This window comes from Hemibagrus wyckioides, linkage group LG10 (genome assembly GCF_019097595.1).
Source record: "Hemibagrus wyckioides isolate EC202008001 linkage group LG10, SWU_Hwy_1.0, whole genome shotgun sequence".
Taxonomy (NCBI): Eukaryota; Metazoa; Chordata; class Actinopteri; order Siluriformes; family Bagridae; genus Hemibagrus; species Hemibagrus wyckioides.
The window spans coordinates 15,945,836-15,964,329 of NC_080719.1; the positions used below are offsets into that span (position 1 = coordinate 15,945,836).

General features: G+C 39.5%; 1 protein-coding gene across 1 annotated transcript in view; it reads left to right on the plus strand.

The window, feature by feature from the left end:
* The first annotated feature begins 209 nt into the window (after nucleotides 1–209).
* The window catches only part of hcn2b (hyperpolarization activated cyclic nucleotide-gated potassium channel 2b), a 36,336-nt gene continuing 18,051 nt past the window's right edge, over nucleotides 210–18,494 (plus strand). The window contains exons 1-4 of the mRNA XM_058401244.1: nucleotides 210–1,213; nucleotides 5,049–5,472; nucleotides 9,600–9,761; nucleotides 17,992–18,210. Of these exons, the coding sequence (XP_058257227.1) occupies nucleotides 414–1,213; nucleotides 5,049–5,472; nucleotides 9,600–9,761; nucleotides 17,992–18,210 (1,605 nt within the window). The 5' untranslated portion in view covers nucleotides 210–413. The remainder of the gene's footprint in view (nucleotides 1,214–5,048; nucleotides 5,473–9,599; nucleotides 9,762–17,991; nucleotides 18,211–18,494) is intronic.

Sequence of the window (18,494 nt, forward strand, 5' to 3'; positions counted from 1 at the left end):
ACGTATCATGTAGGGCATTACTAGTAACAGCTGATGCTCTCTCGATCCTAGAATTTAATAAAATTATTAAGTCTATTATTGTTATCTTTGTTGATGATGATTAGGATGATGATAATCATGATGATGATTGTTGTTATGCCATGCAACTACCACCAGTTGCTCTCTCTCTCTCTCTCTTCAATTCTCTTACTTAATCTAAAATAAATATATATTTAGATGAGCAACACGGTTTTTGGTTTGAAGGCGCTCCGGGCTGTGCAGGCAGCTCACGGATGCCACTGTAGCCATAGCAACGCGCCGCGCGCGCGGTCTCTCCGCCACGATTGGTGTCGTCGGGAAGAAGTAAATCCGCGCCGCCGCGTCTCCGCCTTCACACTCTGATCTCCGCCCGGTAGAAGAGCCGTTTCACCACCATGGACGAAGCGGAGGAGGGCGACGAGGACTGCGGACGTGAGCGGCTTCCGAAGCTCGACAGCGGAGTGTTAGCTGACCCTTCCAGGTCTAGGTGTTTAATGCCAGGCGGTGGAGCAGCACCGAGCCAGACGTCTAACAGCGGCGGCGGACCAAACGAGCTCCGTGCGTCGCGCGAGACGGACCGTGCGCCCGTCTCTCTGTGCCAGGGCGACGCGTGCGGCTTCGGCTTTGGATTCAGTTTCACGAGCAACGACGACGACACGAGGACCTCGGCCACTAGTGTTGATGTGGAGCAAGAAGACGGAGGCGAGGAAGAGGAGGAGGAGGAGGAGGTGGAGGAGGACGTCGGCATGAGACGCGCCGTGAACGGAGACTGCAGGAGAGACACGAGCTCGCCTTCACTCCTCTCCAAACAGGAGAAGCAGACAGGTGGCTCGGTCACACCCGAGGAGAGAAGAGCGGGAAGCGCATGCCCTTCCGCCACCATGGACGGTTCGATTACGCCCGTCGGCACCGGAGCCGCCGAGACGGAGAAGAAGGACCCTCGGGTGGCGTTTTCGAGCTCAAATCCCGCGCAGACCGCCACGCTCTCCAAAGCTGAGGACGGGCAGATGACAACGGAGGATGGAGAAGTCAGGGACAGTCAGACCTACATGCAACGGCAGTTCAGCTCTATGCTGCAGCCCGGAGTGAATAAATTCTCCCTGCGCATGTTCGGCAGCCAGAAGGCGGTGGAGAAAGAACAAGAGCGGGTCAAATCTGCTGGGAACTGGATCATCCACCCGTACAGTGACTTCAGGTATTTTGAGCGTGAACATCATAACTGTGTATTTACAAAGAAACTTCAACATAACTTCAAAATTACTTTGTAAACAATATATTGGTATTTAGTGCTAATTATTGCAAGTCAAATGCCTTCTTTGGAAATTCACAATACAAGCAAAAACTATGCGCTGTTTACATGAGTTAAACTTTTTAATCCGTGCCACAAGAATAATTGCACTGGATGCAAGTATGAATAAAATAAACCTGAAAAAATAGTCATGATCGCAAACGGTAAAAGTTTGATGAATGTGTGCTAGAATACATCACTGCCCTGATTTTTGCGCCTTGTTAATATTTCATTGTTTTTCTGATTCGGTGTCTTGGCGCATTTCTCATTGCAAACAATCCAGGTGCTTGTGTTACTCATTTCCCCTTTGGATGCTTTGCTTTGGAGGAGGTAATCAGGTTTAAGTTAAACATCAGACGCTCTCTTGTGCTCTCTTTATTAAATACTAGTGTTTGTCTGAAATTCAAATGACTCGATACCCCCTCTCATGTATATATATATATATATATATGTATATATATATATTAAAAAGGCTTCTACACCATGTCCTATTTGGGAGCCTAAATGCAGAAAGGCGATTTCTTCCAGTAGTATATATTAGGATATTGAGATTACATTAATAGTGAGCAGAAAGTGATGAGATTCCTACAGGGATGGGCTACTGGTATTCATTCGCATACTAAATAGACTCTGAAAATAGTACGCCATCTATGGTAACTATGGAAACCTGGGGTGGTGTTGTATTTTGACATAGTATTTAGCGTGCGGTTTGGGACGCAGCCCATGCCTGATTTAGGGAGCGATCGTTAATTAAAGCGCGATCATGGTGAGTGTAAAGGGACAATTTCAGCACCAGGGACAGCGCCATCTCCGCCATTGCTCATCAATATGAAATAAATTCCTATTTAGAAAGGATGGATATGTGTTGGTGTCTCCATCGCCTTACCTTTACTGTATATGTCCTTGTGACGACCTTGGTAAGGGAGAAGATTTTTGGAGACCATATGAGAGATATATGCAGGCAATATAACATTAAAATTGTATGACATGTGCCACGTCTAACTCAGCGTCTATATGTTAGTGCATAAGACAGCTCATTTGTACCATTTGGTGATTAATGTGTTACATATTTTAAATTGAATATGCTTTCACAGAATATTGCAAAATACTTAAACCCTGATAGTGAAGCTTTCATGTTTATTTCTTTACAATGAAATAATCTTCATTTCAGCAATACTGTAGACAATTTGTTTTGTCAAATAGCAGTTATCACAAGTTAAAGCAATGTTTAGCTCTGGCCCTTTTCTTTAATCCCCTTACATTACTTAAAGCATCCTAGTGTCTAAAATTAGTCGTACCTCTTGTGCATTTTTTTTTTTTAGCAATTTAAGTCAAAAACACACAGAAAACGAACAAACTAAGGCATGTAACTCTTAAATCCACTGAAAGGTCCTGAGGTTTTTAGGGGGGTAAAAGTAATTCATGGGGCATACATAATCTCAAAAGAAGTGAATGTGGTTGATTAGGAGGAAATATTTTCATTCTGTAAAACCATAAGCCTCTACTTTAGAGATCGGCCATCTTCAGAAAAACAATCCCCACTTGTTGGATCATGCAAAAGCTGTGATTCATACAAATTGGATACAACAGACATACCGCATGATCACAGCACCCAATAAAACAATTACGGATTAATTGGAGGGGTTATATGAATGTTTTAGCCTTCTGACATACACTATATTGCCAAAAGTATTCGCTCACCTGCCTTGACTCGCATATGAACTTAAGTGACATCCCATTCCTAATCCATAGGGTTCAATATGACGTCGGTCCACCCTTTGCAGCTATAACAGCTTCAACTCTTCTGGGAAGGCTGTCCACAAGGTTTAGGAGTGTGTTTATGGGAATTTTTGACCATTCTTCCAGAAGCGCATTTGTGAGGTCACACACTGATGTTGGACGAGAAGGCCTGGCTCTCAGTCTCCGCTCTAATTCATCCCAAAGGTGTTCTATCGGGTTGAGGTCAGGACTCTGTGCAGGCCAGTCAAGTTCATCCACACCAGACTCTGTCATCCATGTCTTTATGGACCTTGCTTTGGTCACTGGTGCACAGTCATGTTGGAAGAGGAAGGGGCCAGCTCCAAACTGTTCCCACAAAGTTGGGAGCATGGAATTGTCCAAAATGTCTTGGTATGCTGAAGCATTCAGAGTTCCTTTCACTGGAACTAAGGGGCCAAGCCCAGCTCCTGAAAAACAACCCCACACCATAATCCCCCCTCCACCAAACTTTACACTTGGCACAATGCAGTCAGACAAGTACCGTTCTCCTGGCAACCACCAAACCCAGACTCGTCCATCAGATTGCCAGATGGAGAAGCGCGATTGGTCACTCCAGAGAACGCGTCTCCACTGCTCTAGAGTCCAGTGGCAGCGTGCTTTACACCACTGCATCCGACGCTTTGCATTGCACTTGGTGATGTATGGCTTGGATGCAGCTGTTCGGCCATGGAAACCCATTCCATGAAGCTCTCTGCGCACTGTTCTTGAGCTAATCTGAAGGCCACATGAAGTTTGGAGGTCTGTAGCGATTGACTCTGCAGAAAGTTGGTGACCTCTTCGCACTATGCGCCTCAGCATCCGCTGACCCCGCTCCGTCAGTTTACGTGGCCTACCACTTCGTGGCTGAGTTGCTGTCGTTCCCAAACACTTCCACATTCTTATAATACAGCTGACAGTTGACTGTGGAATATTTAGGAGCGAGGAAATTTCACGACTGGATTTGTTGCACAGGTGGCATCCTATCACAGTTCCACGCTGGAATTCACTGAGCTCCTGAGAGCGACCCATTCTTTCACAAATGTTTGTAAAAACAGTCTGCATGCCTAGGTGCTTGATTTTATACACCTGTGGCCATGGAAGTGATTGGAACACCTGATTCTGATTATTTGGATGGGTGAGCGAATACTTTTGGCAATATAGTGTATCAGTATTGCAAAGGCAAATATTGCAATAATCAATAACAATGAAAGTAATGTGCAGTTCTAAGCCTTCTCTCTGATTGTATGAAAAGAATTAAACAGTTTATGGGCTTTACAGATTTGTCCCAGTTTATGAGCTATTTAAAGAGTGTAAAGCTTATTCCCCTTATGTGCACATTAGATCAGAAATGTAATATGTTAAAGAAGAAGAGATTGCTAATATTTGATTGCAAATCATTTAAATGCAAAGTATGCTATCATTACAGCACTAAGTGTATGACTGCAGGTTTCAGTACTGCTATTAGTGGAAACAGTGTCTCTCTATATGTATTCTGTGCGTCCATTCAACTCTCATCTTTTCATGACGTGTCATGTACAGGGTGTACAGGGTTTTGGCAGAATAATTACCACAGCATGTAGTGCATGGCTGCAGTGTATTAGTAATAAGGATGTATTTAATAAGTGATAAGGTCTGTATCCTGCGAGTCAGTCTGCTCCTTCCTGGTATGCTGTTATAAATAAACCTGTAATTTGAGTCACTCACTGATTCATCATTTCAGTGAGTCTGCTCAATGAGCTTCAACTTTCAGCTTGAGCATTTTTCACATTGGAATCATTTTGTCATAATTTGTCTTTACACTATTTTTTTGCTGTTTCTATTACTTGGCACAACTGAAGATCATGAGTGCACAACCAGCTATTCCAAGCGTAACCTGTTTTCAACCATGTATTGCGTTTGACTTCTTCCTGCGATTGTCAGGAAATTATAAAAGCACTTGTTTCAGTACCACACAGACCGGTGTTTTTCTCTTTGTGCCCTGTAGGTTCTATTGGGACTTCACAATGCTGATGTTTATGGTGGGCAACTTAATCATCATTCCAGTTGGCATCACCTTCTTCAAAGACGAAACCACCACCCCCTGGATTATCTTCAACGTAGTCTCAGACACTTTCTTCCTCATGGACCTGGTGCTCAACTTCCGAACGGGCATCGTCTTTGAGGACAACACAGAGATCATTCTGGACCCTAAAAAGATCAAGCAAAAGTACTTGCGGACTTGGTTTGTAGTGGACTTCATCTCATCTATTCCTGTGGATTATATTTTTCTCATTGTGGAGAAAGGCATGGACTCTGAGGTTTATAAGACAGCGAGGGCTTTGCGGATCGTGCGCTTCACCAAAATCCTTAGTCTGTTGCGGCTTCTGAGACTTTCCAGACTTATCCGTTACATCCACCAGTGGGAGGAGGTAAGAGCAATTGTACTAAAACTGGAAGCGTCTAAAGCAGTAATAAGATTTTCACATTTCATTTGTCATGTGGGTCACACCAGTTCACTCCTGATCTTGGGTTATTGTTGGGATAATTTTGCATGTACTCCACATGTCTGTGTGAGTTCTCCACTTTCATCTCACCACCTCCTTCCTTCCAATAACAAGCCACTATTACTACTGATTATTACTACTCTAAACTGTCCGTCTGTGTGAATGGACTGGTATTCCATCCCAGGGTTATTTCCTACCTCATGTCCAGTGATAAACTCTGACTAGGATAAAACTCTTACATTGTGGAATGTGAAAAGCAAAACCTTTTGATGGTCATGATGCACCAAATGTTTCAGAAAAGCTTCAGAAAAATTCTTGTCTGAATCTGATATTCATTTTGAATAATGCTAAAATATTATTATTATTATTATTATTATTATTATTATTATTTATTTATTTATTTATTTTATTTAATAGTAGTATTTTTTTTTGCATTGGTACTAAATTCAATAATTGATTTGCCTTTTGTGTATTTGAAAATGATTACTTAAATGCATTCATTATTTAACACCTGATTTGTTGAAAATGTTGAAATTGAAAAACTACAAACTAACTACATAACATTTCTTATCAATATATCAGTCTTTTCAGAAGGATATTCCCTTAAAAAGGATGAAAAATATTAAATAAGTATTCATAGTCAGCATAGTGACCAAGATATTCAGATGGTATATCATTATTTTTAACTCTTCCAGCCAAAAAAACAAAGGTCTCATGTGTATATTACTCATAATGCTGTGAAGTATGCAATGGTGGTGAGCAGCAGGTCTGTTTAGTTTCTCCATGCTCTCTGTGAGGCCCAGACGAATGTGGTGATTTATATAAAGTGTTAAGACACTAACTACCTCTTAGACAGCAAGCTATTTATATTACTCCTTCACGTAAGCAAACTACAGATGCACCAGTTTATGACATCCTCTTTTCTAGTAACTCTTTGTACACTTAATATTTAGGATTAAACAATAGCTAGGACTAACATTTAGGGCAGGGTGGCCTTGTTTGCTTCTCCTCAGCTAATCAGAGCTAATGAGGTGGGTCTGTGAGTAAGGATGCTGAGTAAGCAGGATAGATGTCCCTTTAGTTTCTGTGTTTTAGCATTCCCTTCCAGATTCACATTTGCAGAAATTAGTGCGAAATCAAGCAAATTCTATGATACAGTATTTGGATGAGTCTGTAATATTTAAAATTTGCTTGCAATTGCACCAGTTTGCAAAGAAAGTACAAAACATTTTGCGAATGAAAAACAAATTGAAAATGAAGTATATTTTATGCAGCAATCACAAAAAACTCTTGGAGGGTCTGCTTTGGGGTAAAGTGGGGCATTTAATAGTTATTTGTAAAGTGGGTTAGCTTACTTAACATAAACCTGAAGAGAAGTTTCAGAAGAAGAAATTGTTCTTATCTTTCACAGTTTATTATTAAATTCACCATAAGCACACTAGTTAATAGTATTTGACTGTAATTAATTAATTTGACAGTGATGTCAAACTTCCCTTTAAGCAACTGTGCACTGAAATGTGAGTTGCTCGACTTCAATGTTTTACAAAAAAAAGGCTTTAGTCCTCATGTTTTAGTATCTAATATCTAATGAATGCACTAAAGCAGTGGGGATTCCTCCATTTCACATGGCTGCTTCCATGACATGCCTATAAAACTAACCAATGAACTTATCACTAGGCATAGTTTCCATATATTTAGATACAGAAAATTAGGACCAAATTAAGTTCACTTCTCTACTGTCCTCTGTGGGACAGAGAATGTCCTACTGTTTCTGTCCTTGATCTGCTCATTTTTAGGCTATGCCACATAAGTATTGCTCTTTCAGTTCACAGTAACATCCATTCAGAGTGACCACATGAACAAAATGGCTGAACTGCCAACTCCTTTGACCTTCCTTTATCTATAAAATAAATCCTAAATCTGTCAATCATCCAAGTGCTAACAGCATGGGAGGAAAGAAATGCATTTGTCTCATTCATAAGCCCTCACCTCCTGCCACCACAGAACATTCTACAGAGCTGCTGTGATGGAAAAGTCTGCCTATTGTACCCCCTTTGCTTTACATATCAAGAGAACCCACAGTGCTAGTCTCAAATGAGCAAGAAAGGTCATGTGCTAATGCCCCCAGGGCTTTTGTGATAGGCATGTCCCCTTTAGAAGCAGACATTCACTTTGCATGCAGTTAGAACAGTAATGTTTAATAAGCTCTGAAATGGGAGGTGCTTTAGGAATAAATGCATATAAAAGTACAACTTTTCACAGCAAAGTATTATAAGACTATTATTAATAGTCAGGATTGTGATCATTTCAAATAGATATTAGTTTTTGTGGGATGATGCAGATTAACCAGGTTTAGGAATGGTCTGGGGAACTAATAACTACCCATATAACCGGTCAATGGGTTTTGTTTGAAATCTGAAGACCTGTTATACATCTGACAAATAATGAACACATACAAGCACAAAACCTCTTGTGCTACTGTATATTTCTTTAGCTATAAAAACCCTTAAAAGCTGAAGAAATAAAATACAACAGAAAATAATAAAAACAGAACTGTTTTTTTCCCACGATGACCATCCAGCCAGAAACTACTCAATTATCATTTGAGGTTCTCTGCAGCTGCAGTAACATAAATTGCCCTGCCATTTCTTTTCTGTTTTGTTAAGCGCCCTCTGTGGCAAAATCAAAGAATGCACTATGCTTTAAACAGTTGATTAATGAAAACACTCTCCATGATACCCAGAGCTTCCTCTCAGGAGAGGATATTTGATCAGTAATTGCATTCAACAGTCTGGACTTCTGTAATATCTGGAGTATTGGAAGCTTAGGTAAGTAATCAGGGTCAATTTGAAGAAGACGAAGCCTTTATTTGCCACATATACATTACAGCATTGTTTTCTATCCATATCCCACCTTGTTAGGAAGCTGGGGTTATGATACAGCACTCCTGGAGCAGAGAGGGTTAAGGGACTTGCTCAAGGGCCCAATAGTGGCAGTGCTGGGGCTTGAATCCCTGACCAGTAACCCAGAGCCTTAACCACTTAGACACTGCTGCTTTACCACCAGCATATCTTGAAATAGTTAAAAATAAAAAGCACCAAAGCTGAAAATTGACTGGACCATATTTGGTACTTACGCAGCATCAATTTGTTATCATAAGATGGTCATAATTAATGTTAGACATTAGTACAGGATCTGATCGTGCTGACTTGGTTCTTCTAATACCAGTGGCAGCCTGTCATGTGCATTAATTATTAACTTAATTATGTATCCCACCTAGTACCCTGGCTTCTCTCTACTCTGCTGCTTTTAAGACAATTTATTCCTTGGCTTTCAGTTCCTTGTTGGAACGTTATTGGACTGTCAGAGATTTACTTTCAATCCAGAGGCACTGGGCAGTGATTGTGATCTGCAGGTGCTATGTTTGACACTGAGCTGTAATAGATGTTCACGGTCAGTGTTTCTATGGCTCATTAGTCCTGAAAATGGTTTCAGTGGCTTTTTAGGAGGCCAGAAAGGTTTCCACAGAGTTGTCAGACTGATGAGGCCTTTAGGAAGCTCTACAGAACTGAGACCACTGAAGTCACGCAATACACAGCCCACATGAAGGCTGTTAATGATGGGCTGTAAACGTGCTGTGGGGGAATGCCCTTATAAATAAAGAAAGTCTGTGTGTTACTATGCTGCTGTAATTGTGAGAACATTCAGGTTGTTAGCTGAAAGCATAAAGAGAGTTTGCTTAGCGTTTAACATCAGTGTTGACTCCTCATCAGTGTGCATCAATCTTTAAACCCACACAAGACAAGATCCTGGGTTTGAGCCAGAGATTGTAGGCTTCTTCACTTCTCCTAACACACCTTCTTCAGGTTCCTTCAGCTCTAAACATATCATTTTACTGTCTATCTATCTATCTATCTATCTATCTATCTATCTATCTATCTATCTATCTATCTATCTATCTATCTATCTATCTATCTATCTATCTATCTATCTATGAATGAATTTCTCTCTGAACTCTCACACTGACATTGCTCACTCTCTTTCTCTATCAGATCTTTCACATGACTTATGACCTTGCGAGTGCTGTCATGAGGATCTTTAACCTGATAGGGATGATGCTGCTGCTGTGTCACTGGGACGGATGCCTGCAGTTTCTGGTGCCGATGCTGCAGGATTTTCCCTCTGACTGCTGGGTTTCCCTCAACAAGATGGTGGTAAGTTTGGCTCCTAAATCGATTCGTCATGTGTGCATAATTTATATCATTTTTATTTTCTTGAATGAGTTGATGTGAGAATAAGGTGTTAATAATGTATTATGCCAGGTTTTCCACCATGGCTGAATAGTCCTTGCACTAAAATGATGTGAGAAATGGCAGAAGTTTAAATTCATATTTACTGTCATTAGTCACTGTCACCAGTACAGTCTGTCATTTTGTTCTGTACTTTGATAAGACTATATATACCTTTAGTTTCAAAACATTTTCTGGAGAAATGAATCACAGAGCATCAGATATATCAGCAATGATTGCATTTACCTTATCTTCTACTGCTGGACATCCACTCAAATGCTTGAGTAGGTCAGGCTTATCAGTATAGTTGCACAAATCATCCTGATGATTTTATTTCATATATTTTTGAACTCCTGGCTCTACACTGTCCTAGTTGGAGATAAAATATATGTGTAATATGTTTCACTCTGTGTAATAACCTGGCAGGACTGTCACTGACATGCTACACAAATCTACAGTCTGGGATAGAAGAATTCAGCCCCAGTTTCACTTCCTCATACCATTCTCTATATATTTCCTATGACCTTTGTTGGTGCTGTTATACCTGGTTGCCCAACAGCTCAAAATAATCCACTTTGAGAGCAAATAATCTCAATTGGGGGCCAAAAACAAAACAAAAAAAAAGAAAAACAGGGAGGTTCAAACAAGCTAGCTATTCACCCTGCCAAGGTCGAACACTAAAATATGCTTCTTCCAAGACAAATCATTAGACTGTTGCGGTACGTGGGAGCCTGAAAAAAATATTTTGACAAATTGACAATATGGAGTTTTTATATTTTATTTAATAGCAACACATGATGGCTTATTGACCAGAAAATTGCTTTTCTTTAGTGCCTTATTTGTCTATCATATTTTACTGTTAAAATTTAAATAATGAGCTTTCACAAGAATAGCAACACTTCAGTTTAGACATTGATATGTCTGAATGAGCAATAGAGTAATGCTATAATTCTGTTGATGGTTCATGTTTCACCTTTACTCTAGCTATAGTGAATAGGACATGCACTTCTGCTTGAGTAGCATTACAGACACTCGAGGATGGTTTATGATTCCACACCCACGCTTAGATTAGTCACTATCTTCTGACGGATGAAAATAAGTTGAGACTCAGTCAAAGAAAACTCTGAGTAAAACTTACCTCAAAGCTGCTGTCACACTGTGAGATGTTGAAAGGCAGAGGTGTGTGTGTGTGTGTGCATGTTTCAGTCTTCTCCTGTATTGTGCTTGTTTTGCTTGAAATTTGGAACAGCTGCTGATGCCCACCTGCTGATGTGAGGACACTGGAGGATGAGAATTTTATTTGGCATCAACTAAAAAAAAAAACAAAAAAACATGTCATTTCCATAATAAGAAGAAAAACATGTCTAGCCATCCTTCTGTCACTCAATTTTAAAAAGAGCCCATTTGAGAACTGCCCAGAATATGTATATATAATAGAGCTGTGATCACATCTATATCGGCATTGTCAACAGGTGGGCCGTAATCTGGATGCATTTCAGCAAACCGAACCAAGTACTCAAACAATACTGTAGCAGAACTGATCACTGTGTGAAAAAAAACAGTTTATAGTAATTCTATTTTTCCCAGTATGAACTATCTTGGCTTCTGCAGCAGATCCCCTGTTGCTTCTGTTGATCTGCATGGAGTTTTTAATCTTCTTTTTAAACTCTCTGGATTGATTAGTGAAGTTACAACTTGGCTTGTTAAATAAATAAATAAATAAATAAATAAATAAATAAATAAATAAATAAATAAATAAATAAACAGAAATGAATCCAGCTACCACAAATGAATCCAGATACCACATAACACACTCTGAGGAAAATGCTATTTCTCCCTCTTTCATATCAGGGTTGAAGAAGAGCTGACTTGCATCCATCTATGAAGAATCTGTGAAAACGTTTTTTTTTTATATAACTTCTAATTAGAATTTATGTTTAAGTAATTGTCACTAGCTGTATGGATTACATGTTTGAACTAGCATGGGAACTAGCATCTTTTGCTGCTTGCATTTTACATTTACAAAAGCATTTCTGGCATTTGGCAGGCGCCCTTATCCAGAGCGACATATAGTTTTATCTCATTTTATTCAACTGAGCAACTGAGGGTTAAGGGCCTTGCTCAGGGCAGCAGTGACAGCTTAGTGGACTTAAGATTTGAACCCATAACCGTCCAATCAGTAGGCCAACACCTTAACCATTAAACTACAACATCCCCACTGCTGCTTCAGTGGTTTTGTTGCCTTGTTTTCTGTACAATAATGCCAGCAACATTACAGTACATATGCAACAAGTTTCTTTAATACAGTATAATCACCTAGTCCTTTACATATTTTCCTATTTTCACTATGCGGATTGCTGTATTAAACTGTAGAACTATAAAAATGTTAATAAAAATTCTATAAAATTGTGACTTAGTTCAGATTTCCAAGCACTGTTGCTAGGTCTGCAAAATTTATTCCTAATAAACTCTCCGCCAAACGTACTGCTTTCATTCGTTTGATAGTACAGCCATGTTAGTCTTCAGCATCACTTCAATCAGCTAGCAATCAGCTTCAGCAGCTCTGAGGAAGAGAACAGCTTTAAACAAATGACTCAGTGTTGAATGATCTGTCTGATGAACCAAGGCCTCTCCACACTTCTTCACTTCAAGTGCCTTGTTGCTCTCAGGTTCTTTAAGCTACAGGATTTAACGTTCATTCACATTAACATACGAGATTGTTATTGGCTTAAAAATGACAAGGGGCTTGAGTGGCTGTCTGGCTGATCATGTTAATTGCTGACTTGTTAAAAAGAAACTACAGTACAGATGTACAATATCTGTCTATGTATATTCACATGCACTAAACTCGTGACAAAAGTAAAGATTATTTAGTATCTAAATCATTTTTTATCATGATTATTGGGTCAGAGACAATTTTGGTTCAGTCTTGACTTATGACTCATGCAACATCTGATAGGTTTTATAAATTTCGCTGACCAAATGTTTATTTATCTTGGACATTCTGGTTAATCTGAATAATCTGAATCTTGAATAATCTGATTGGCTAGCCAAATTAGATGGACAAATTAAAAATATCAATTTTAAAAGGTATTTTTCTGAAACAGTGGCTTGATGTCTGAAACATTATGCAATGTCAGCCTTCCTGTGTGGCTCTTAGTCATGTTTACTAATGGCAAAGTATCAGACTCAGAAAAATATCCAAGTAATGGAATCTGTCTTGCGAGAGAACATGTCCAAAATCATTACTCTCAAGTTTACACTTAAGCAATTCCTAATGTAACATAAAACAGTATACAAAATAACAGAAAACTCACATATTAGAATCACAAAGGAATTACAGTCACAAAGGATCATTTTGCCATTTTGTTCCTTCTACCCAGCACTGAGGCTTATTACACACTTAAACACACAGGAACACAATAATTATCCCGTATACAATATGCACAGTCATGAAAACAGACATGAAGATAGAATACAAATGGCTTTGTTCATTAAATTATTGAAAACATGAAGACCCATATCTATGAATATAATTCCGAAAAATGGAGGAGTTTGACATTGTACACTTTGGACAGAGGTCATAACTGTACTAGCAAGCTAATCATATTAGAATTTCATTTAGTCTGAAATAAATAATATCCAGATGGTTTGGATGTAATTCCTGCAGGACCTTATTTCCAGTCTGACAGGTCAATGCAACCATTTCATCCTCTTTGATCCATCTGTACTGCGTGATCTGTGACCCGGCTTTCTCTAATCCCTGCTCAGAATCCAGAATAAAGCATCTAGTATCAGGAAGAGCCATGTGACGCTAATATATTGTGTCATATTGATTGAATGCCCAGCACACATGAGCAAAATCTAACATGCTCCATTAAAAAAAACAACATACTGTAAAGTGTATTAGTGAAGATTTGAACACCAAATTTTAAAGCTTGCCTCAGCTAAGGTGCATTACGTCTCTGGAACCGCACAGGAGCGATAAACATCATTCTTTAAGAGATATTGCCTGTTTTGATGATGATAAGAGCGTAAGAAGTCTTTTTTTTTTGAGTTGAGATCTGGTGACTGTGAAGGCCATAGCATATTATTTACATTAGATTCAAACCATTTTGTCGGAGTTAGTGGGGGTGGAGTCATCCTGGAAGACCATTCCTCATTGGATCAAAATGTTTCATCATAGGATAAAGGAAATTAGCCAGAAGGACTATGTACTTTCGGTGAACAGAAATAGCGCATTATTTCAGAAAGGACAAATAATGTGCTCTAAACAGATACAAACACAGATATGAATAGGAGTTGAATGGAATGAATGGTTCACAGAGCTTCTGGTTGAGACTAGAAATGTGCATCAAGCCTGAGACGCCACGTGTGTGGGAGGTGTTTACATTCATGCGGATGTGAGTAAGCAGTCAGATATCAAGCTCGTGGAGCAAAAAAAAAGGCCACGATCATTAACATTCATTCATTCATCCTTAGTAACCGCTTGGTTTGGGTCGCAGTGGATTAAATGAGGTTAAACCTCCTTGTGGCTTAGGTCACACCCGCTTTAAATCCAGGTTTATACACAATACAGATACAGAGATGAATATGTGGAGCACTAAACATATACAATAATAGCATTACATTACACTCTCACTATACAGTACCTTTTTCTGACAATATATCAGCTAATTATTGGTACCTTTCACACATATATTCCAAAAGTAGCTGCTTCCTCACAGCTCCCACACTCACAATCCAGCAAGCAAAAAAAAAAAAAACACCACAGAAGAGCCCTCATGCATTACAGCTAATTAGGCCCCTTTATTTATTCAATTACCATGCAGTGCCTTGCTGAGCCACCACAACATGAAAGACACATGGACAGTGCTCGTTTTCTTCTGTCTTTCAGTCTTCTGCAGAAGCTTTTAACACTTTTACCAGACCTTTAAGGATGTAAACTATCTTGTAGCTAATTGTTGCTAACAGCTATATCAGTAATTTACATTTTTGGTATTTGGCAAACACGACTTACAATTTATCTCATTTTTGAAATACTGAGCAATTGAGGGTTAAGGGCCTTGCTCAGGGGCCCAGCAGTGGCAGACTGGTGGACCTGGGATTCAAACATTACAACCTTCCAATCAGTAATCCAACACCTTAAACACTAAACTGTAATCCACCCAGTAGTGGTGGGGGATGTACTAGCCATCCAAATAACAGCTTAGATTTTTTAAACACTTTGACTTGTTCAGCTCATATTTCAGGGTTTACGATTTCTGCTAATGCTTCATTTAGCATCAAGATAAGTTTGTACAGCCTGCTAGTTCTTCAAGGTATCATCCTGTTTAAACCATTTATCTAGTTACTATTTTTCTTATTTCAAGTGTGTGTGCTTATTCCCTGTTAGAAGAAAATCTTGGCAGTAGATGAAAACGTTTGAAATAAAACATACATTAAAAAAGTGAATGTTTTCAGGGGAAAAGAGCGCAATCATGTGAGCTGACTAAATGCAGGCATTAGCATGTCACTGTCCCTGTGCCTCCCTGAGGCTTTTTTTAGCTGTTTACTGAAGAACCACATTGTGCACTGTGGCCTTGTGGCAAACTGATCGATGTCTCCTGCATGACTTCGTGAAACAGTATCAATCTAATTGATCTGGTCCAGGGATGAAGTGAATGGATCTCAACTGCATGTGCTAGATCAGTTACAGAATGTGAACAAACAAATGAGGCTTCATGTCAGTTAGTCCAGGTTTGTTTGCACATGCCTGGTGAACCTCACAGACACTTCACTGTCCAGGCAGTATTTAGATTTCGATGTTCTGTTTATTCTTCCATCTCCAGGAAAACACACACACACACACACAGAGAAAACTCTGGAAACATCGCAGGAATTTTTAATTTTTAAATTAATTTTTGTTTCACAATCTAAATGATTAAATAATTAACAACGTAAAAAACAATCTAACAACAAGGGACACTATATACATGATCAAATAATTATAAAACAACTAGTTTATAATGTTTGTGTATCATAGAAAAGGTTTATTTTTCTATCTCTCACATTTCTACAATGCTGCTCCTCTCTCATTTGGATCGGCTTGCATTTGTAGCTCAGTGTATCAGCTAGAAAATTTACACAAATGCTGCACACTACCTGTAGTACATGACATGTATGATTCATCTGTTGCTGTGTTAGTTCAGAATTGAATCACTTTCCTGTTGCAGATTCGATTACAAGCAGAACAATGCTACATTGACTAGCCATTTTTGTCCTTAACCGAGTGTGATTGCTGGGTTCTCATCTGCCTTAGGGACCACAGCAGGCAGGAAAACAGGATTCAATGCTACATTTGTGAAAACACAATCCATCCAGCAGCCATCTAGACTACGTGAACAGGATCAGAGATTCAGGATTGGAGATTGCATGGGTGTCTTTTGTATTACCGGACCTCATAAGTTGGCTCTCTGCATTCAGTGGATGGTGGACATGCTCTTCCCTAGGAGGGGATTTATCATCCTGACATGATCAATCCTGGTTCTTATTCCATTATAAGAGCTTCTCTGAATGACCTGGAACAAATGATTAAAAGGCTGGACTTTTCAGCATTTTTCAGAGCAGTAAGAGGATCGTGGATATTTGCAGGCTGCCTATCACACAAGAGGATGGAGTAGTAACCAAGCGGCAGTTTTAGATAAAGGTGTAAACTTTAGCCCTGGATTTCAGATGTCACCTCTTTTGAAGAAGATGATACAGTCACAGCTTCTTTGTAGTGTGAGGACAAGATGGCTTAAAAATAGATGTTACTCTATGAAAACTCCTCAAATGACCAAAATAGGTGTCAATAACTTAATAAACTGATTAAAATACACATTTTCTAGTCTAAGATAAGAAAATTCACTTGCAGTATGCAGTATTTCTTAATGCTACACCACTAAACAAACTCACTTATTGGGTTTATGATGTTATCAACTAAGTAGTGAACAAAGTAGTTAAATTAATAACAGTCTTAACTGTAGTAACACCTAACACTGTGTATTTGTATAACTTCATTTCAATTGTGTTCATCTTGCCTTTACACCATGCACATTTAGCAAAGTAAAATGTATCATTGTTCATAATGTGTACATAATGTTCATAATGTGGATTTAACATTTATGAAAGAAGTCTCCAGTGTCAGTTTTGTAACAGGCCAAGTTTACCACCATGAGAAAGTCTTCAGGACAGATGGTGCTTTTTTGGTGTTTTATTTTATTATTTTTTTCACATTAACTTTCACATCAACATAGCAAATGATTTAATTTGTCTTAAACAGTCTCACAGACGTTCAACATTAAATTTAACTAGAACAATATTTTATATTTTTAAAAAATTGGGGAGAGTACATGAGACAAATCATTATTTTTTATGATAACAGCTTACAGCCTGCTTCACCATGTTTTATTCATCATTTATACATCTAGCCAAGCATTGAGGAGGTGGTCAACATGTTTCGCTGTTTTAGCTTAGATTTTTTCAAACTTCCCCAGTCCCATTCTCCTTTTTTTGGACAATTTGTAGTGTTTTATTTGTAAGGATTCCAAACAGAAACCAGCAATCAACCAAAGAACATTTTTCTGAAGTCTGAATATCTCATCAAACCCAATCTTCCCTGCCCAATCCTCTGATTATCTGCCCTTTTCCCAGTGTTCTTCACCCCTCCTCAGAATTTCTCCTCATTTAAAAGCAATTCCGCTCTCTCTACAGTGTTCTCATGCCCTCAGCCAACCTGCTCTCATTCAGACTAAATGCAAATGCAGAATTGTGTAGAATCCATCAGGTCAGTCCTAGAGAAATTACATCTGGGTAATGGGGAGTATAACAGATTCAAGAAGCAACGAGTCTCCTGCAGATAAAAGAGTAAAAGCGCTCGAGAGAGGTGCAGGCCAGGGCATAAGCCTGGTTGAAAAGATAAACAGTGCTATTCTGCTTGGTTGCCTTTTTAAGGCTGAAAAAGAGAACATAGATAATGAATCTTTTACACTGGAACTGCACACAGACAACAGAGCAATACTTTTAGTCACTGGAGCAGATTTATAGCAAACATGCTGCACAGAGTTAGATAAGGTTCAGTGATAAATGCCTAATGAGAACTAATAACCACTTTATTTGTTTGTTCTCTGTGCAGAACGACTCATGGAGCGAGCTGTACTCCTTTGCCCTGTTCAAGGCCATGAGCCATATGCTGTGTATTGGCTATGGACGCCAGGCCCCGGAGAGCATGTCTGATATCTGGCTCACCATGCTGAGCATGATTGTGGGAGCCACCTGTTACGCCATGTTCATCGGCCATGCCACTGCGCTCATCCAGTCACTGGACTCGTCACGCCGTCAGTACCAAGAAAAGGTACGTAATCATTTTCCTTGCACAACACACACCTGCAGGCGACTGTTTTATGTGCCATCTATTGTTTGATCTCGGCAGATCAAAGTCAGCAGCTATCGCATGTTTAGCGAGAACGGGTCTGCTCCGATTGACCACTGATGCAATACAGGACTCTGGGTATTCTCGATCTGGCATCCCTGCCGTCTGATCCACCCGCCACAGTAATGGGTAGCGCTTTGATTCTCATAGTGGCATCTGGTGGTTTGTTTACTGCAGTGTCCCTGCTTTGCAGCTCATCTCCTCAT